The 20,551-nt window shown below is 53.9% G+C and overlaps 2 protein-coding genes across 31 annotated transcripts; both read right to left on the bottom strand.

Moving 5' to 3' along the window:
* Positions 1 to 317: 317 nt before the first annotated feature.
* On the bottom strand, positions 318 to 4,202 carry Mmp23 (matrix metallopeptidase 23). Of its 7 annotated transcripts, XM_006538882.3 has the most exons (9): positions 3,285 to 4,194; positions 2,691 to 2,956; positions 2,112 to 2,248; positions 1,885 to 2,024; positions 1,648 to 1,815; positions 1,094 to 1,258; positions 902 to 1,012; positions 670 to 796; positions 318 to 546 (listed from the first exon to the last, which is right to left on the bottom strand). In XM_006538882.3, exons 2-9 carry the CDS (start codon positions 2,841 to 2,843, stop codon positions 372 to 374), a joined length of 1,176 nt encoding a protein of 391 aa, XP_006538945.1. In that variant the 5' UTR covers positions 2,844 to 2,956; positions 3,285 to 4,194; the 3' UTR covers positions 318 to 371. The 7 variants fall into 7 exon arrangements, with proteins under 7 accessions (XP_006538945.1, XP_006538943.1, NP_036115.1 ...); XM_006538880.4 differs by having other exon boundaries at positions 1,885 to 2,248; positions 2,691 to 3,106; positions 3,285 to 4,198; NM_011985.3 differs by lacking the exon at positions 3,285 to 4,194 and having other exon boundaries at positions 2,691 to 3,047.
* On the bottom strand, positions 4,131 to 18,917 carry Mib2 (mindbomb E3 ubiquitin protein ligase 2). Of its 24 annotated transcripts, none has more exons than NM_001369161.1 (21): positions 18,478 to 18,882; positions 18,237 to 18,393; positions 16,677 to 16,832; positions 10,769 to 11,037; positions 10,513 to 10,684; positions 9,341 to 9,447; positions 9,051 to 9,245; positions 8,786 to 8,928; positions 8,557 to 8,652; positions 7,518 to 7,622; positions 7,261 to 7,423; positions 7,052 to 7,185; positions 6,829 to 6,977; positions 6,576 to 6,732; positions 6,309 to 6,469; positions 6,057 to 6,183; positions 5,735 to 5,968; positions 5,185 to 5,363; positions 4,915 to 5,102; positions 4,768 to 4,833; positions 4,131 to 4,656 (listed from the first exon to the last, which is right to left on the bottom strand). In NM_001369161.1, exons 4-21 carry the CDS (start codon positions 11,013 to 11,015, stop codon positions 4,418 to 4,420), a joined length of 2,862 nt encoding a protein of 953 aa, NP_001356090.1. In that variant the 5' UTR covers positions 11,016 to 11,037; positions 16,677 to 16,832; positions 18,237 to 18,393; positions 18,478 to 18,882; the 3' UTR covers positions 4,131 to 4,417. The 24 variants fall into 24 exon arrangements, with proteins under 24 accessions (NP_001356090.1, NP_001356094.1, NP_001356092.1 ...); NM_001369165.1 differs by having other exon boundaries at positions 8,557 to 8,664; NM_001369163.1 differs by lacking the exon at positions 8,557 to 8,652 and having other exon boundaries at positions 18,654 to 18,882.
* Between the last annotated feature and the right edge of the window lie 1,634 nt (positions 18,918 to 20,551).

Genomic DNA, 20,551 nt, shown 5'->3' on the forward strand with positions numbered 1-20,551 from the left:
TCCAGACTTCATGACTCTCCCCTCCTCTCACTCTGATCCTCCTCCAATCTGGCTGAGCAAGTTGTTGCCTCTGGCTGATTGGGGCCTCTACCTTTGTCTAAGCCTCAGCCTCCATTCCCCATTCACTCTGAATTGGCCCGTTCACACCCTTCTCTCAGCACACCCCAGGTGACACTGCTGACACTTGGGCTTCAGTTTACCCCACTGTGTCCTCACCACAAAGGTCTTTGCAGAAGTAGAGGAATTCTTTTTCCAGGATCCCCACATTCAGATGGGCAGAGACTGGCCTTCCCTCTTCCCAGGAAACAACACAGACATCAGAGAGAAAGTGCTTTATCTGCTGCCTTCCAGCACAGAGGCTCTGAGCAGTGTCAATTCCTCACTCGGACCCTCCAGGAGTAGGTGCTGAGAACACGCTGGTGCCGGCGTACCACACATGTGTAGGTGCCTTCGTTGACTGCGTTGGCAATGATGCTCAGCTGTGCCTCACCCAGGGCCAGATAGCCAGGGTAGGAGAACTCCAGGGGTTCCTGGTCCTTGTACCAGCTGCAGAGGTTAGGTTCCTGCATGCCTTGCCTGCCCTGCCCATGCCAAGGGCCCCAGGATATGCACACCAAGGGTATCCCAGGGAGCCCCAAGCCCCAAGCCTGCCCAGTGCTGGCTACTCACTATACTTTCCCTTTCTTGTGTAGGATCTTCTGTCCACAGTGGAAGGTCATGTTCCTACCCTCTCTCACCAACCTTGTTTTCGTTCTGGTGGGTGATGTGGTGGTGGCCACCGTGGGAAATGGGAATTCTACTCAAGAGAATGGTGAAATGAGAAGTCAGTGCTAGCCCCCATCGAACCAGGCCCAAGATGCAGCTCAGAGACCCACACCAACCCCATCTGAGCCTTAGTCACCATAACAGAAATCACAGCTTCTGGGGCAGAGCCTCTTCATGAGCCTCTGGCGGACATCACAAAATCCCTTTCGTGCCCAGGATGCACACACAAAAATCCGGTCCAGGCAGCCTAACAGGAAGGCAACCTGGCTTAGGGCTTGCCCAGAGCCCCACCGCTCATCCACCTACCCACCTGCCCCCCTGCACCCACCATAGAGTCGGTGTAACCCCCACAGTTCATCCTGGGACAGTGCCTTCCAGCCTCGCAATGTGGCATTGAGGTGCATGAGCGCCTGATCTTGCTGTGAGTGCATCAGGCCCAGTGCATGGCCAATCTCATGGGCTGCCACGTGCACCAGGTTTGTGAGCCAAACACCTGTGGGCCAATGGCTTAGTAGGGAGCCCTCAGCCCCTCCACTCCCAGTCTTGCTCCAGGAGGCCCAGCACTGATGCTGGGCCTCAGCCGCAAGCCACCCTTAACCCACAGCCAAGGAAGATAAGTATGTTTCCCCAGCCTAGGCTGTGAGCTTGGCCTTCAGGAATGCAACTCCAACTCCCTCTTCTGTGGCATGTGGGGGAGGAGGAGTGGAGGCGGGGACAACGACTCAGGCCTGTGAGACCCAGTGTTCCTCTTCCTTGATTGCTTGACCCTAATACTCAGCCCCAGGAAAGCCCCAGGAAACCCTTCCTGCCTCAAACCCTTTTGTAGTCCACACAGAGGAGAGAATGACACCCCCAGAAGGACAGACTAAGGAGTTGGGTCACCTTTCTTCCAACTGTAGCGTGTGGGGCCCAAGACCCAGTACTCGCTGTCATCAAAGTGAATGCCACCGTGGGGTGGGAAGAAAGCGTGGGCCAGTTCACCTGTGGGACCATCAAAGCAGTGGTGCACTGCAGAGACCAAGCAGTCGGTGTGGTTGACTGGGTAGAAACCTAAGAAAACACAAGGCTGCAATAATACCTGCGAGGCTGGGCGCGGTCGGGAGCTCTTCAGTTACCCACCTATCTTGAGGTCACTGGGACGTTCAGGGGCCACCTCACGGAAACTGAATGGGGAAACATCACTCCACATTCGAAAGGCAGCAGCCAGGCCCCTTCGCGTCTCTTCCGGGCTTAAAAGATTCCGGGGGAAGGAAAGAACTCTGTGGTGGAGGGCGGCGGTGATGTTAGAGTCAGTGTTGGTGTCTGAGTTATGACCTGACCACCCTCCTCGCTGGTCCAGGTGGCACCTGTATGTGAGGTTGAAGTGGTCCCAGCGCAGCCTGGCCGGTGTCAGCGTGTAGCGGCGTCTTCGGGTTACCGACATGGTCAACAGTCTGGGTACCTGGGCAGTGGAGCTGCCCACATTTGGCGCATCTACATTTCCCTTCATAGGGAGAAGTGAATGTGAGGAGGCCAGAGGAAAGTCTCTAGTGCCCGAGAGTTGTTATCAGAAGCAGACTTTAGGCAACGGGATAGAGGAAGCTGTGGATGAGCCCTCTATTAGGTTTTGGGCTTTAGGAGTTGAGCCAGCCATGGTGGCGCATGCCTTTAATCTCTGAGCGCAGAGGCAGATGGTCTACAGAAGTCAGCCCGGGCTACACAATGAAATCTTGGCTCGGGAAAACAAAACAAAACCTATTGGGAATGGGCAGAGTTGGGGATGGATGCGGTCTCCCACCTCCAGCGGCCGCTGGACACAATGACCCAAGATTCTCGGAACCAGGCACTCACATGCCATCCCACAAAGCCCCTCACACGCGGGCCCCACTGATACACCCTCAGATGCTGACCCGCTCCTCGCACTTACTAGCCTTTCGTCCTCTCACCTGAGCTGCCCTCCAGGCGGTCTCGGTCGGCGCCCCTAGCCACTCCAGCAACGCCAACGCGGAGAGAAGGCACAACCCGCTCAGGGCAGCCCCCAACCAGCGGCCCTGTACCGCGCCGGACGCCTCCGGACGGAGACAGGCCCGGCAGCCCATGGCAGACTCCAGTCGGGTTAGGGCCACAAGGGGCCGCGCGACGTAGGGACCTGGATCGCAGAGCTGGGGCGGAGTGGGAAGGGGATGGGCGGCGGACGGCTCGAGTTACAGCCCTATGGTGAAGAGAGGACCCGGCTGCGCTGGCTCAAATAAGGAACCGACTCGTTAAGTCTGGAACCGTCCGCATCCCCCGGTGCGATTCCAGGAACCAGGCCGAAGGGTCGGCGGCAGAGGCCAGAACACACCCTACAGTGTCGGGGGGTCTGTCAGAACGCGAGGCGCCGGGGCTCAGATTTGGGGTAGGGGCATCAATTGCTCCCCGCACCCACTGGTCGGAGTTGAATGACATTTGGCTTCCCCCCTCAACCCTCTGGTACCACAATGAAATTTGGGAGGGAAGCCTCGGTCCTGGACCGCAGTGACTGAGTGTAAGGAGCATACCCGCCAGAGGGGAGCGCAGAGCGAGGGGACGTGGCAATGAGAGCAGGGTGGCTGAGCGAGCAGAGAGGAAAGATGCCTCAGGAAAGACAAGGAGACCAGCGGGAGTCCTTAGGGCAACTGCTTTAACCAGAGGGTGCTCTCGTTGGTCCAGTGCAGGAAGTTTGGGGAAGGTGCCAGCACCTGGAATCCCTGCCTCAGAGGAGAGGGGATTAAGGCAACTGAGTCAGGAACTGAGTGTGGTGGTCTGGCGCGGTAGGGTTAGGAGGCAGGAGCTATGGTCCAAGGCCTGAAAGCTAGACCCGGCAGCTGATGGCTGTGCTGGGTGGGTACCGAATGAACGCGGCATGGCAACCGAAATTATGCCAGGCACAGCTGCGATCCCGGGACGGGACGGAGCTGACTGTGGGTGGGTGAGAGCAGGCGCAGGAGCCGGGGTTTTCTCCCTCCCAGTCTTCCACTCCGACCTTGGACCCTAGGTGACAGCAACAATGTACTTGGCCAGCAGAGTCAGAGCCAAGCAGCTGGAGTGCCCTGTGGCCCGTAATAGCTGCGCTGGAAGTTCTTGAAAAGGGTCAGCCATCTGCCCCCTCCCTTCCTTACTAAGTGTTTGTTCCAACAAGTGGACGGACCCTCTCTTGCTTCTTCACTCAGCCCCAACGTAACTGTCAAGAGCTTGGCGGCTTCCAACCCAACTCCCTCCTAGCCAGGACCCTCTCTAAGTCGTGTTGCTTTGACCAAAACCTTCACAGTTCAAGTCCTGCCCCAGAGGGGCGGAGGGAGTAATAGGCAAGGGGAAGAGCAAAGGGGGGTGGCCCTCTTATAGGGGCGATAGAAAAGCCACGTGAGCCTTTTGGAGTTTCCGGACGGACCATCTTGTGTCAAACCAAAGCCAGCGCGCACTTTTGGCGGGCTGCATCCTCATCCAGAGCGTTCCTGATCTCCAGGCAGTCTGGAGCCTGATGCCGGGCGGGGCGTGGGGTGGGGCCTGGGCAGCGGGGGAGGGGCGGTGAGGATCTCTGGGGCCTGCCCAACACCCTTAGGCAAGGAACAGGAAGCAAAGTCCGATAATCTTTTTATAAAATACAGGGGTTTTGAAGGAAGGTCTGCGATCAGCCACGGCGTGTGGAGTGCGCTCACACGAAGATCTGAATGCGGTCGCGGATGGGCTGGCGGCAGATGGGGCAGGCGTTAAGCGCGGCGCCACAGGGCGCGCACGCTCCATGGCCGCACTGGAACACCAGGCGGATGTGGCTGTCGATGCAGATGGGGCAGGTGATGCGCTCCTCCATCTGCCTGTAGCGGCTCTGTAGCTCCTCCACCAGTTGCCGAGGCGGGCCGGGCACCTGGATGGCATTTACCACCTCTGAGCCGTCTGTGGGATGAGGTGAGTGGGAATCAGCAACAGAAGGCGTGGAGATTAGGTGCAGGCCGGTGAGCACGCCACAGGACGAGGAGGGGCGGGGCCGAGCCCCACCCTACCCACCTGGGCGGAGCTTCTTGCTGATGACCACCTGGCACCTGATACACTTCTTCATCCTTCGAGCGCACTCTGCCGGGGGCGGTGCACTGTTAGTAGGGCTGGACTAGGCAGCTGGGCCACCCTGGTCCTCCACACACACCCCGAACTCACCCTCACACACTGTGCGGTGCTGACACGGTGAGAACAGAATTAGCAATGCCAGCTCCGAGCACACCAGGCACTCGGCAGCTTCTGGCCCTGCCGTGCCAGACACGTGCAGGTTCGTCACGGTGTTAGGAGTACTCAGCACATGCCGGGGGCCCGGGGGCACACCCCCACCGCCACCTGCCTGTCGCTCCCTGCAGTTGGAGGAGGGGGCTTGAAAGGTGGCCCAATGGCCTTAATGGTTGTCCCCCTACAAGCCCTCCATCATGGGCTCACCTGAAGCGCTGGGCACAGCCCTGCAAGGCCTTGAGCACTCGGCCCTCTGTGGCCAGGTCCAGTGGGCTCCGGCCGCGGTGGTTTGCGTAGCTCACATCAGCACCCTCCAACGCCAGGAAGCAGGCCACTGCAGCGCCTACAGTCAACTCTGTGCAGCCTGGGAGGCCTGAGGCCTGTAGCTGAGTGGCAGGACATACAGATAAGGGTGGAAACCCCACAAAGACTTGAAGGAAGCCTTTGCTGGCATTGGGCTACCCCAGAAAGCTGAACAATGGTATCGCTGTCTGGGCTAATGCTTCTGGATCTAGAATGACTCAGGAAAGCAGGCCCCAAAGGTGCCCTTTGTTAGGCAGGTGCAGAAACTCTGAGATCCTTCATCCCAAATGGGCCCCAACCCTTTTCCAGGTTGGTCTGGATTACAGAGAAAAGCTCCTGAAATTCAGGGTTCCAAACTGCCCTACTCTCCAGAAACCCTGGTTCTCTGGAGTATAATGAGAAATAAAAAATCACCCAGGCCCTCCTTTCCAGTACCCGCACCGTACTTCCTCACCCTTGACAGCAGCTGCAAGGGCCCTGGGTCTCCCCCAGCCCTGTCAGCCACAAGGGGCAACAGCTGGTGACGCTGTAGTGCCACATGCAGGGCCGTGTCACCCTCCTCGTCCTCCGTGTTGACACTGCAGCCTGCGTCCACTAGCAGCGGTACCAGCCCCAGGTGGGCCTGCTGTACAGCCAGATGAAGTGGAGACTGAAGCTTCCGGTTCCGCACATTCACATCACAGCGACCCTAGGGCACGGATGGGCACAGGCTCAGCTTTGACGTCCCACTTGGTCTGGTTCCTGGCCTTGGGTGGCCCCGGGACCCCTGCACCCACCTCTCGGATTAGGACCTGGGCCACCTCCCGGTGGTTGTTGAGGGCTGCCAGATGCAGTGCGGTAAAGCCATCCTCCTTCTTGGCATCCACCAGCTGCCGGGCCCTTGCCAGAATCTTCCTGACTGCTCTGTGGGGACAAGAGGGTATGTCCAGGGACTTCCCTAAGCACTCCACTGAGTGCTCTGGATCAGGATAGCCTGGCAGTAGGTCAAAAGACTGGATGACAGCAGTGTGCCCAACCCCCACACTCACAGCACATGGCCCTTGAGGGATGCATGGTGTAGCAGTGTGAAGCCCTGGCTATTGGTAGCAGTGACATCGATGCCAGGGACCTCGGTGAGGACTTCAACAATGCTGCTGGCACCAGCACCAGCAGAGATGGCAGAATGCAGGGGTGTGTCTGCATGCGCATCCTGCAACAGAGGGGGGTGGTCACACAGCAGCGCCTCTCTCCGGGGTCAAGTGGGTTCCTTGACCTAGGGCTGTTTAGTGGCAAAGAGTCCAGGGACTATCACTCACCGGCAAGTTGACATCACAACCACGTTCACACAGGATCTTTACCACCTCTAGGAAGCCCCTCTGTACAGCCACATGTAGGGCTGTGCTGCGTGTGCCATTCCGAGCATCCACTGCACACCCTGCACTCAGGAGCACCCTTGTGGCCTCAGGCTGGTTCCTAATGGTAGAAGCGGGAAGGTTTGGGGACAGTCCATTTGCACACCGGCTCTAAAGTTCATTCCCCACAGGACCCGCCAGCCTGCCCAGGCCTCACCCCATGGCTGTGTAGTGCAGCACAGTGTTGCCCTCATCATCCGGCAGGTCCATACTTGCTCTTGCCTGCAGCAGCAGCCGCACCAGCTCTACCTGGCCCAGGTAAGCAGCCACCTGCAGGGCAGTTCTACCCTGGTTCTTGGTGTCCACCTGTGAAGAAAGCCAACACATGAACTCTGGGCACTCTCCTTGGTGGCTACCACAAGGGCAGGGTGGTAACTTGCCTGCTCTGGATGCCTCCGCAGAAGATCTAGAGCCCGGGCTACATTTCCTAGTGCGGCCTCTACTACCAGCCTCCCCGGGTGCTCTGGGTCACTCTTCTGGGTCCGAAGCTTGTCCAGGGCCACACTCAGTGAGCCTGGGGGCAGGGTTGAGGTAAGTGCTGGCCAGGGGCTGCCCTGCCTCCCACCAGCCACTGAGACTGATGCCGCACTTTTGTTCTCTCTGGCACGCTCAGCCACATCCAGGTTGGCGTCTTCCTCAGGCCGGTAGGCCACTAGGCAAGAGGGGCTGAAGGTCCACCGCTGACCGCCAACCGCCACACGCAAGTTTCCATCTCCAAACACCTTCACCACTTTCCCCACTCGGCCCAGGGCCTGAGGAGAAGAGGTGGGGTCACAACAGGTCAGGGGTGGCGTAGACAGCGGTGGGGGCAGGGTCAACGTGCTGACAACAGACATTAAGACTCACGGGAGCCATGTCGTCGGTCCATTCACCATGTCCGGCCTGAAGTCGCTTCACAGTGTCAAGGTCACCGATGACCCGGACCACATCACCCACCCAGAAGCTGTTGTGCTGGATGACAGAGAAGCCAATAAGGGGACTTTCTCCAGCTATCTGTGTCTACTCAGGGTCATGTGGAAGGGCACATCCTGCTCCACAGGGCAAGAAGACAACCTTGGCCCCAGTTCCTGCCTCAAGTACAACCCAATGGTCTGGCTGCCGGTCGAGGGCCTCAGTTGACCGAAACAGGCCTGGGTGGTCACTCTGAGCCGTAGGGGATCACAGTCTCAGAAGCAGAGACCGAGATCCAGCTCTGGGATCTGGGACGCGTGAGGTCAAGAAGAGCTGTTGCAAGGCTCCCTATCCACTGACCAGACACAGGGCAGCACAGAAAATGCAGTATAGATACAGGAAAGAAGTTACGGGTGGAGCCGGGTGAGAGGCTGGGAAGGAGGGTAGGGCTGGTTGGGTTGTGGGGTTCCTGCAGGGATCTATGCACACATCTGTGCACAGAGAACCTGCTCTAAAGTATCCTCCTCTAGGTTCCCATTGGACGTGCCCATCTATCTGGCACATGTCTCATCTCCACAGTCCAGTGTTCCACACAGCTTCCACAGACCATACTCAGCCTAGCCTTCACTGCCTTTGGCATGCGAGCCCCCACTTCAGTCTCCTTACAGAGATTCCATCTGTCTCGTTGGTGCAAACAGCATCTCAAGAGAGTATGGCAAGCAACCCCACATCTGGTCTACCATACGCCCTTGTTCTCAGGACAGAGTCCACAGGTTCTGGTCTCAGATGCCTACGTTTCAGTCTCCTCCGTGTCCTTCACACCTGCGTTGCCTTCTGGTCTTTCCTCCACCCACCAGGTTCTCCCCTTCCTTCAGGTGTGCAAACTCATGGGGAGACTGGTGCCTATTCATGCCTAACCACTCCCAAGACTGAACAAGTACATGGAGGGAATCAGAGAAGCAATAAGTGGGGCTCAGCCCAGCCCCCTAGGCACCTTGGTGAGAGCCCCAGGGTGGAAGGTCCAGCGGGTCTCGTGGTTGAACTGCACACGCACGTCCCCACGGTCTGTGATGCGGTGCACGGTGCCCATCTGTCCGATAAACTGTGGCGGGTCACGGAGGCTATGGCTGGGTCAGGCTGGACGCTTGGGGCAGGAAGAGGGATGGGGTCCAAAGGACTTGGGAAGGGGAACACATGGGGAGTCAGCAGAAGAGGTGGCTCACCTCTGCCATCCTAGGGTTCCAGCCACCATGGCCTTCTTGCATATCCCTTAGGACATCTGTGTCCAGCAGACACTTGACCTTGTCCCCACGCTGGAAGGGCTGGCCATCAGCACTCACCCTGCGCTGCAGCTCTGCTGGCTTGCCTGGGGGGAGGGTGGCAGGCTAGGCCTCAGGAAGCAACCTGCCCACCCCAAACAGGACATGCTAGGGTGACACGGGCACAGCCAGGGCAGGAGGGCAGCTGGTGTCAGAGTCAGCCCCATACCAAGCTTTGGGAGGTGCTCCTTGTAGTAAAAGCCGCCAGCTGCCTCACCAACACATCTGAGATCCACCTTGCCCTTGTGGCCCACTCGGTACACGTTCGTGGTTCCATCTGCCCACGTCACACTGGCCACACTTCGGCCTGTCTCCACATCCCAGCCACGGATGTCCACCACACGACCTGTCTTGCCTTCCCCTCCTGGGAAGACAGCATGCACACCGACAAGCTTAGAGTGTGTCTTGAGGCCGAGCTGTGACTGGCTTTGCCTCCGTCTCTCTCCAGCCACCACTCACCATCTTGTGAGCCCCATTCCCAGTCAGGGCCTCGTACCACCTTAGCTCCTTGAAAGATGCCCCTCAGTGGGATCCGAGGGAGGCCCTGTCGGGGGCTCAGCGTAACCCTGTAAGAGAATGAGTTTGAGCCATGCAGCTGTGATGGCCAGATTCTGCACTCTCCACCTTGTCCCTCTCTCCTAACGGCATCTGGGTCATTAGGATAGGGACTCTGTATGGACCTCAGACTAAACCGCTGTCCTTAAATGGTTTCCCAGCAGACCTCCACTTTGGGAGAAGGGACAAACTATCCAATGTCTCTGGGCTCAGAGAATTTCTTTCACCAATACCAGGCTGGAAAGAGACTTGAGATGTCTCTTGGAGCACAGCCCGTGTGACCAGTCCATGTTTGTTGCCTATAGGGCAGCAGGGGCAGAGCCTGGCCCAGAGGAAGGAAACATTGTCTATCCACCAGAACTGACCCCTACCCTGGCCTCAGGCTCAGCTATGCTGCACCTCTCTCCACATACAGGAAAGTCTAAGGAGGTGCAGAAAATAAAAGATGGGCCCAGCAGTGGTGGCGACGCGTTTAAATCCCAGCCCTCGGGAGGCAGAGGCAGGCGGATTTTTGAGTTGGAGGCCAGCCTGGTCTACAAAGTGAGTTCCAGGACAGCCAGGGCTACACAGAGAAACCCTGTCTCGAAAAAAAAAAAGAAAGAAAAGAAAAGAAAAGATGGTACTTGACTGCCTTCCCAAGTCAATCCTGTCTCCTGTCCTCATCTCTTTGCATCAGGTCAGGGCCATTCCCAGCTGTAACTAGAGGTGACAAGCCTCCCTGCCAGGCCTGGTGCCACGAGGGGATGATGTATGTTTCAACTGCTCCTGCTGTCCATGTGGCTATATTCAGACCACAGGCAGTGCTCCGGGATACTGCTCTACTGAAGAGTTCTGCCTGCCTGCCTAAGGGTGACAATGACAGAGGAAGTCCCATCCATGGAACCCACGTCACAGCTCAGTGAGGAGTGGGGGCGTAACAGTCTCAGGGCTCTAGATAACCTGACCCTGGTTATCCATCAAGGAAATCACTCAGGGGGCGCTTACTGGGTACTTTTGGAAGTGACTCAGGCAGAGGCCAAAGCCTGGCTGGATGCCAGGAGGCCCTAGGGAGGTAGGCTATTGCCTAGGGAACTCACGGGCGTGAGTGAGATGTCTCATAGCGCTCGAAGGCATGGGTCAGGTCATGCTTGTTGTGCATGTAGCACTGTGTGCAGAGGTCATAGTCAAAGCAGACGCGGCACTTCCAACGCATGCCCCGAAGCCCATGTTTCTTGCAGCAGTCACAGATGATATTGGGGTGGCGGATACCTAGGTGCAGGATGGGGTAAGTGAGGACCTGATGGTCTCCTGTCACCTGGCCAGCCCCACCCACAGCTGGGAATCAACACACACCGATTTGGGCGTTGTCATAGAGCAACAGGTCATGGGCACCTTGGTAGCCAGCTCGATAGTTGGTACGTGTGCCCTGGTCCCACTGAACGACAACTGTACGGTCGGGGGTCGAGGGGCTGCCATGGCGGCCAAGCTCCACCACGGTGCCCACACCGCCCTCACCTCCATCCTGCTGGCCCCATTTCCAGTCCATTCCGCGTACCACACGCATGCCCACCTGCACACCTGCATGGGGGTCCAGGTCCATGGTGAGGGGGTTGTTCAAAGACCTGCAACAAAGAGCATCCTTAGTCTATGTCAGAATGCCATGTGGCCAGGCTAACCATAGGACACACGTTGAGATGACCACCTGGGAGAGAAATATGGATCCAGAACAGAGAAAACTAGGCCAAAAGAACAAAGAAGCAAGAACATCAGCACTTTAAAGCTAGAGTTGGATGTGATGGCGCATACTTTAATACCAGTACCCAGGAGGCAGAGGCAAGAGGTTCTCTGCGAGTTCAAGACCATCCTGGTCTATATAGTGAGTTCTAGGTTAGCTAAGGCTACATACAAAGAACCTGTCTCCAAAACTTAATAAATAAGAGATAACCCTAATAGATGTACATTGTAGATGCCCATGTGGAAGACTATAAGGCCATCCATCTTTTAGAAGCAAAGACGTTTTCTGTGCAGCTCACTGATACGTGGGACTGAATTAAAGGGCTGTTTTTCAACAAGTTATTATAAAGCAACTGAAGAGGACAACGACGTGAGGGAGGAGGCTCACAATGTAAATCCACAGAGAACTCCCAGTCTATAAGAAAAAGGCAGACAAGCTGAAAATGGGCAAGACAGAAACACGCACTCCAGGAGAGGCACTACGCATGGGATGTGTTGTTACCAGGATACTGCTCATAGGCAGGAGAAGGTCCTCTGCTCCTCATTTCAAATGATAGTGCAGTAGAGTCATGCAACACTTTAGGGACCATCTTTAGAGGAGCATGGTCTAGCTGCAGAGGTGGTATGCTCACAGAAGCACCTGCCCCGTGTCCTTCATGGTGAACTGGGCCCTGAGCAGTCAATGCCCAAGAGAATATAAACCTACCTTGCTAAGGGGGGTGGCAGAACAAAGATGAGAGACAGGGAAGGGGAGGAGCTAAAGGTAATAGTGTCAACTATAGGGACTCTGGTCACAGAAGTTTAAAACGTGGACAGGCACATGCAGGGCATCGTGGACAGTCATGCCAAGCTTTGGGTTACTTTAATCGTAATAACTTTAAATATGTCTCTGTACTAACCTTAAATAAAGTTAACATGTACAAGGCCTTTGCTAGACTGGACTCAAACTCAGTACCCTGCCTCAGCCTTTAAAGTGCCAACATCGGGGCTGGCGAGATGGCTCAGCGGTTAAGAGCACCGACTGCTCTTCCGAAGATCCTGAGTTCAAATCCCAGCAACCACATAGCGGCTCACAACCATCCCTAATGAGATCTGATGCCCTCTTCTGGTGTGTCTGAGGACAGCTACAGTGTACTTACATATAACAATAAATAAATCTTGAAAAAAATAAAAATAAAAAAATAAAGTGCCAACATCAAGACACACAAAGGAATTTGAAAGAGAGTCGGACAGGGGGAGGCTCAGGGGCTCCTGCACTATGACAAGTCACTTCTACTTTATCCTATCTAAGCACCAAGCCCTGTAACTGGGGGAGGAGTGGATTGCCTGGAATGAGCAATGCCAGCAGTCCTGTTCTAGGACATATACTTAGGCCTCGCAAGAGGCTGAAAGATCACCCCCAACCTGGTTTGGATGCAGCTGTCAGCATTTCAGGGTCCTGCCAACTCTATCTGGGACCCAGTAGCTACGAAGCCATGAGGCGTAGAAGCCAGATAAGAGATAAGTGAACAACAATAGGTGGGCAGCACACAGCAGCCCTTTGCCTAGGCCCTCTTCCAGGCCTTGCCCCGGACTGACAATCTTCTGGCCTGCCCAGCTCAGAAAACAGTCCCCACTACACTCCCCATATGAAGCCACAGGTGGGCAGTAAGGACACTGGCTGATGGCCGAGTGGCCTGAACGCCACAGGCTGTCTCAGAGCCAAGTACAGTAAAGCATCCAACACAACTCAGAAGCCTCTGTGCAGACACCCCACACCCCTACACCCCACACCCATATACACCCGTACACTCAAATCCTGCGTGCTCACTGAGAGCCAGGCGGCACCAAGGCCTTGAGTGGGGCAGACATAACAGAAGAAGCAGCACAATTTCATTGGGGAGCACAGCCCTGCTGGTCGGCTCAGCTCCCCTCCCCCTCCCTGGTGATGGCCATGGCTGTACTATTTCTACTGAGAAATATCCTGGAGGGAAATTAACTAAACAGCTATGTTGGAGTGGGAATGAGGTCTTCTTGCTACATCTCCCCAGTCACAGAACTTCTCAGCACCTGATCTTTAAAGCTCCCGGCCTTGCCACTTCCTAGGCCCTTCCTTGCTGTGACTTCGTATTCTCTCCACATAGCTCTCCTAGAAGGGCGGGCACTCTCAAGCTAAGCGTCTCCATCCACCCCCAGCATGCTCTACACAGAAACCTTCCTTGTCCACATGACTGAGACAGGGGAAGATAGTGGCCCGTGGACACAGTGGTGGCACCGCCCTTCAGAGACAGCTCTGCCTCTGCCAGGCTACTGATCTCCACTGGCACCACGTTAACCTTCCTTCCTGCTGCCAGAGTTCAGCACGGCTGGAAAGACAGATTGAGAAGACCTCATTTCCACCCCAACATACCTGTTTAGCCAGAACAAGGCTCGTTATAAGAGAACCTCAGGGAGCTGGTGAGATGGCTCAGTGGTTAAGAGCACTGACTGCTCTTCCGAAGATCCTGAGTTCGAATCCCAGCAACCACATGGTAGCTCACAACCATCTGTAATGAGATCTGACGCCCTCTTCTGGAGTGTCTGAAGACAGCTACAGTGTACTTACATATAATAAATAAATTTAAAAAAAAAGAGAGAGAACCTCAGACTCCAACAAAGGGCAGACACATTCAACTAGTAGCTCTGACAACAGAGGACACCCTGACAGCCAACCCCCTGACCTGGCCCAGCACTGGGATAAAATAAAGAGGCAGTAAAGGTTAAAGCTATGCATTGTGGTACACACTTTGAGACCAGCTTCTCAGTTACAGCTTATCCATAGGCTGACGGCCTCACTAATCACTTGATGATGGAACTCTTAGAAGACATGGAGTAGGGTGGACCTCAAACATGACAAGCATAGCCCGTCTGTCAATCTGCCTTTAGGAGAATGGACAGAGGGCAGAGAGCTTAGGTGAAGGATAGATACCCAGCAAGGTCTAAGAGAATCAGGGCCAGGGACAGTCAACCAGTGACTCCACATGGGGCGGCACAAAGGCCACCAGGCACTCCAGCCTGTCAGTGGCCTGCACTGACGAGCACCTGCATGACCATCACACCTGGTGAAGCGAAGCTCTCCTCAGCCCCGGCTGTTCCCAGGCAGCAGCCCAGCAAAGTCAGACCCAACCAGAAGGAACACCACAAGAGAGCTTTCTGCTCACAATCAGGATCGTAGTGCCTAAGGTTGCCCCACCAAAACTGTGGGGGAACAGGCAAGAGATTCAGTGCACAACTTCTCTCACAGACGGTCTTCCCTATAGTACTGGGATGGGTAAACACTAAGAAGCACCCAGCATGGGTGGCCCTACACTTGAGAGCCTTTGTTCTCCTCCCCACTACCTTGCATCCTGGAGGTTTTACGGTCTCTCCTCTGCGTTGGAGGCAGAGCTCTCCATCTTGCATCTCCTGACCTGAGCTGTGCCTCTGGCAATGCCTCCCTGCTGCCGCCTGGAACACAGTTCCTGCACGACCAGGCAGGAGACAGGTTCCTGGGCCTCCGAGGCAGCTGCATATGGCATTCTATGGCATTATTAGAAGACCCAGGGGCTTTCCCTCTGCTCTCCCTCCAGGCCTCCATGCCCGGTCTCTGCAGCGTTATCAACTCATCTTTAGCATCCCACTCCTTGGCCTGTGATGCCTCTATCTGAGAGAAGTTCACCAGGAGTATGTGGGATGGTGAGCAGAGCAGAATGAGAAGCAGGAAGGCAGAAGTGAGATTTAGGCAGACCGGGCGAAGGTCTCAATTTAGACTCACTTCTTGTTTTCATTCACTCAGAGGTTCTTGCTCCTTGGATGGCATGGGGATCCTGACCACAGTGAAGGAGCCTGTCTGCTTGACGATCAACAGAGATGGAGGGGACATGAGGCTACTTCAGAATAGAGGTCTCATCCCTTAAGCCTACCTGGCCACTGACTGAAGATGGTCCCTAGCATACTGGGCACAGCACCAGGCAGAGAATCACGAATCAACTATGCCAAGCCTTAGTCCAAGAGTAGCCTGAACAGTACCTGTGCCCAGGTTAGCCATTCTCCAGACCTTGGGTGCCTTAGGGAAAGAAGTCCATGATGACATGCAGGGCAACGCAACTCTGGGTACTGCATCCTCATCCTCAAAGTATCTTAGCACTACTGCCCCTTTCTGACCGTCTCTGCTGTGATAGCTATTCTTGGTCAACATCTTGACTGTATTGGAATTTATTAAAACCCAAGCAGCTGGACACACCTGTGAGGGATTTTTCTTAATTAAATCATTTGAAGTAGGAGGACCCTTTCATCTGGATCTTTGAGCTATGAAGATCCACCTTTGATATGGGCCACACCGTCTGGTGGTAGCCTACATAAAGAACAGGGAAAGAAAATTTTGCTCTTGACTGCTTGCCCTCACTAACAATTCACTGATGTTAGAACTTACTTCTTTGTAACATACACTGAATGCCAGCTGAGACATCCACTGTTTTTGGATAGAACAACTACTGGATTCTGGCACTTTCCATTAGGAAACAATCATTGTTGTGCTAGAGAGATCACAGCCTGTTAGTCTAGCTACACACACCCTATGAGTCTACACAGCCAATTCCAGGTCAGCCAGGGCTGTTAAAGAGAAACCTCATCTCAAGAAAAACAGGAAAACTAACTAAATAAACTCTAGATAGATAGATAGATAGATAGATAGATAGATAGATAGATTCAGTTGTGTTCCTCTAGAGAACCCTGACTAATATATGTGCCACAACCTCCTAACAACTACCACAAGCTCGCCCTTCCCACTGAGTAGAAAGCCTCTGCCTCTTTTCTCCCATCTTCCTGCCCTCATTGACAAGGCTCTTGAGAGAGGATGGTACTGTGTGCTCCATGTGTCCTGAAACCTGACAAAGCTCCCAAAGCCAGCAGGAGCCTTACAGAAACCTTAGTCCTGCCTGTGTAAAGAGGTCCTAGGGTCTGAAGGCATTGTCCTGAAGTTCTGACCAGTATAGCTCAGTACAGCTACAAACAATGTTACAATATGTACAGACAATGTTACTTTCAAATCCACATTAAATGTCACTAAACTTTGATATACACCATACTTTAGGATGCTGAAAAACACAAAGTGTTATGTGTACCCACCATCTCAGTAGGAAATACAACTACAGAGTTAACTGACTTTTTCCTTTGCCAGAAATACTGGATTTTGTCATCAGATGTCCATCAGATACTGCCATGTCCCTAGGCAGTATCCAAACACTCCTGGAGCTATTGCTATAGATATTTACAAGTATAGTGAGGTAGGCTAAAGGATGAGGATTTGCTTGACAAATGTGCCTCAGCAGAAGTAGAACTCACCTCAGTCCAGGCTATACGCCTTTAATTCCAGCATTCAGGAGGCAGAGGCAGGCAGACCTTTGTGAGTTCAAGGCTAGCTGGGTCTACAGAGCTAGTTCCAGGACAGCCAAGGCTATAAAAAGAAACCCTGTCTTGAAAATCTAGGAGAAACAAAAACCAGACAAATGAACAAACAACAAAAACTCACCTTAGGACACAAAGAAGCCTTTAGTCAACATCCCAGGCATTTAGTTGCTACTTCCTGGGCCACAAATTGGCTCAGCCACCAAAACTTCCTGTGAGAAACTAGCAGCCATTGCCAACACAGAATACAGCAAACCAAACAGGAAGTCAGGGAGCCAGGCTGGGGAAAGATCATTTTAGAGGCAGTTTTACACACAGTATTTACTACCAAAACTAGATAGTGACCATTCTGCCTGCTGTTGCTACCAGTGTTCCTTCCTTAAACAAACAAACTTTCTTCTTCTCTCTCTCTCTCTTTTTTTTTTAATGTGGCCTTCATTAGCCTGGATCTCACTATACAGACCAAATTCCTTTCAAGTGTTGGGATTAAAAGAATCTGTGGGGGTGCTGGTGAGATGGCTTAGTGGTTAAGAGCACCGACTGCTCTTCCGAAGGTCCTGAGTTCAAATCTCAGCAACCACATGGTGGCTCACAACCATCCATAACGAGATCTGACTCCCTCTTCTGGTGTGTCTGAAGACAGCTACAGTGTACTTACATATAATTAATAAATAAATCTTTGGGGGTAAAAAAAGCATTTGTGGGACACCATGCCAGGACATTTAATAGGTCAGAATTATCAGGACAATGTAGGGGGATGCTGCCCCTTATTATATGAATATTTTATTGGGAATCTCCAATCAGCCACAAAAATTAAGTCATGGGCTGGTGAGATGGCTCAGTGGGTAAGAGCACCCGACTGCTCTTCCGAAGGTTCAGAGTTCAAATCCCAGCAACCACATGGTGGCTCACAACCATCCATAACAAGATCTGACTCCCTCTTCTGGATTGTCTGAAGACAGCTACAGTGTACTTACATATAATAAATAAATGAATCTTTAAAAAAAAATTAAGTCATGTTATAGTATAAAAGTTAGCAGATTGCCTTTATTCAAATGAATAAAACTACATGACATAGAGAGGATTCAGGACTCGAGTATATCTCCCTATACCTCTGGTGGTGTCGGAGATACTGTTGAATTGAAAAATGTCTAACAAAACTGGTTCATCAGAGGCCCCTACTAGGCAGGTGGATGTCCTAGATGCTAGTAGAATCAAACAAGAATGTCAACTGAAGACACAGAGGCCAGGAAACCAGATCTACCCTGCACCAAGACATCTGCTGGGGGACATCATTAAGGTTCAGGGGTATCATGGCTACTAATCTCTGGGGAACTCTAGGTACACTGTAGCTTGGGGTTCACCACCCTGCCTAGGGCTGACCTTGGGTGGGATAATGACATTCAGATACTTGTTGCATCAGAAGCAACAGGCCACAGTGGAATATATAGCCAGGAGACATTCTATAAGCAGCCAATCTTGCTCTGTCCCCAAGCCCACTAGCTCCTTAAGAGCCTTCCTGGCATCTCTGCTTTTCTTATTGGTTCTGAACCCAAAGGAGGCAGAAAGGACGATTTCTCACTGCCCAGTCCACTCAAGCACATTTAAACAGAAACACAAACCCTGACACATCAGACGGCATCCTCAAGAGAAACAAACCAAACCCGAACTGTCAAGCGCTCACCTGTCTGGAGGTCCAGTGTCCCCCACCCGCCTTGAGAATCGGGCAGGAGCCCTGATGCTTGGAGACTTGGGACTGGCCTCCGCCGTGCTGACCTTCCTCTCTGAAAGCCCCAGGAGATCCAAACCTATGGCCAGGGGTGCTGAGACGCAGTTAACATCTGAGAAGGGACAGAGGCCGCTGGTCGCCTTAAAAAGCTCCCATGGGTCTGGTGGCTGGGACACGCTGCATCACCCCCACGCACCGAGAACGCGCAACGGGCACGAGCTGGGTCCAGGGGGAGAAGCACCAAAAGCCCGTCGCGCTGAAGGGCCGAGGTCAGCCAACAAAACCGCAGCCCCGTCAGGACGATCAGGACCCCTAGGCCCCGTGCCACCGCCCCCGTCGCTGGGAGGACGCCCGGCCCGGCCCCCCACTTGCCAAGAGTTTCCGCGCTCGTTCGGCCCAGGAATACCCGCCCCTGAGCAGCGCAGAGGCTGACAGTGGAGCCTCGGCTCGCCACCGAGACGCCAGCTGCAGCCCGCCGTCCTCCGCCCCCTAACAGTGTTTAGCAAGGCCGCCTCTCTTGCGCTAGCCCACCAGGGAGCCCCACCACGGCTCCCCGACTACAGTCGCGGGGCGCCGCACAGATTGCCGGGAGCTGTAGTTTGCAGAGCCAGCCCGGGGGCGGGACAGACGACTCCCAGGAGGCTCTGCGCGTGACGCACTATGCTTAGGGTCAGGGGGCGGGGCTTATAGCTACCAAGGCACCCCGAGCATGACGTACACGTCTGGTCTGGTAGCAAAGGGACCGACGGACGCGTTATGCATGGTCAGCGGGAGCTCTGTTTCTCTAAAGAAGAAACTGGAAATGCCTGCGTCTCGGCATTCTTGGAACAGAGAGGGAGCGTTGAAAGGGGATGGGCGCAAAGTCGCACCCGGAAGTGCGTGTGGGCGGAGCCAGCCCTGCACAGGTCTCCTGCGCAGTACTAGTTCCCAGGACGCTCTCTGTTGCCTTGGAGACAGAAGTTTCGGGTGACGTCTTGCCTGAAATGGGTGGGGTTTCCAGAGATGTAGCGAAAACGCATCCAAAGTAATTCTTTTGGCTTTTTTTTTTCTTTTTGAAATAAGGTTTCACTATGTAGCAACGTGTAGCAACATATTGCAACATAGCCTGGGCCTCACTATGTTGATCCTGCTGACCCCGAGCTCATGGAGCCCCACCTGCTTCTGCCTCGAGAGTGCTGGAAATTAAAGCATGCACTACCACACCCTGCACGACTTAATTTATTTTATAATCAGAGTTGCGCCCATCTTTTTTCTTTTGTTTTCCTATCCTCTATCTGGAGCGGGGTGGGAATCAACTCAGACCTACTGAGCAACCCCCTACCCAGCTACTGATTTTAGTCCTACAGGCATAAAGTTAACAAGCAGTCATCCTGGCCTTTGTGTTTATAAACAGTATACTGCCTTGATTTACATGTATTAGACAGTTCTATGAAGTTCCTCAGACCACAACAACATAGTTCTCCAGCAACTCTCCCCACAAGCTTTGCCCCCATGTGCAAGTTACCTCCATATGTATTGTAACTGTCCCCTCACCAGCTTGCTGTCTAGGTGTATTCCACTGCTGCACACTACCACATATGAACCCAGTCTATTCCGGCACAATCGTAATTGTTCTTTGTTCTTTTCTTTACATTTATTTATTTTTGTTGAGGGAGGGGACACCAGTGCCATAAGCTGTAACCTCCCCCAGCCTGAAACAAGCTGATCCAGACCTTGACCTTGAGGCCACTAGGGAGATTACCTGGGGTGGAGCCTTCCTGCCTAGATGGCTCTATTGTTCTGCCACCTGCCACTGCTCCTCCAAGACACTGCTACCTGCTGAGAGGCCGCTGAGATATACCTGAAGAACACCCTATCCTGCAAGTCGCCTACAGGCTGGCTCCAGACACCAGAAATGGACTGGCAGGGGATGGGCCTTCCCTGTTATGAGCACACTCTCTTAGTAAACTGGCGGGCCTTGAACAGAATCATGTCTTGGTCTCCATTAATTTCTCTCGAAGTCTAGTCTCTTTCAGCCCCAGCCTGCCTCCCAGGTGTAGGCCCAAGTGGGCCGCGGGCCGGTATACAACAATAACCTACATGTGCAGTCAGAGGCTCATGCAAGCGTCTTTGCCTGCTAAGTCATTTTACAGGCTATTTTTATTTTGAGACAGCATCTTACTTTTGCCCAGGTTGACCTCCAACACTGTAGCTCTGTAGTCCTACAATCTTAGCCTTTCAAGTGCTGGGGTTTAGGGACTAAGTCACCTCTTCTAGCTCCAGCCTAGAAT

The sequence above is a fragment of the Mus musculus genome, chromosome 4, assembly GCF_000001635.26.
Source record: "Mus musculus strain C57BL/6J chromosome 4, GRCm38.p6 C57BL/6J".
Taxonomy (NCBI): Eukaryota; Metazoa; Chordata; class Mammalia; order Rodentia; family Muridae; genus Mus; species Mus musculus.

Excerpts from the sequence above, each read along its gene's own strand:
- Mmp23 (XM_006538880.4), bottom strand. The coding sequence starts at position 2,843 with ATGGGCTGCCGGGCCTGTCTCCGTCCGGAGGCGTCCGGCGCGGTACAG. Across the intron at positions 2,249-2,690 it reads CCGCCTGGAGGGCAGCTCAG|GGAAATGTAGATGCGCCAAA; the intron begins GTGAGAGGACGA and ends CTCCCTATGAAG. Across the intron at positions 1,013-1,093 it reads GGGGTTACACCGACTCTATG|GCTGCCTGGACCGGATTTTT; the intron begins GTGGGTGCAGGG and ends CCTTCCTGTTAG.
- Mib2 (XM_006539247.2), bottom strand. The coding sequence starts at position 11,015 with ATGGACCTGGACCCCCATGCAGGTGTGCAGGTGGGCATGCGTGTGGTA. Across the intron at positions 9,246-9,340 it reads GGAATGGGGCTCACAAGATG|GAGGGGAAGGCAAGACAGGT; the intron begins GTGAGTGGTGGC and ends CTGTCTTCCCAG. Across the intron at positions 6,470-6,575 it reads GTTGTGATGTCAACTTGCCG|GATGCGCATGCAGACACACC; the intron begins GTGAGTGATAGT and ends CCTCTGTTGCAG.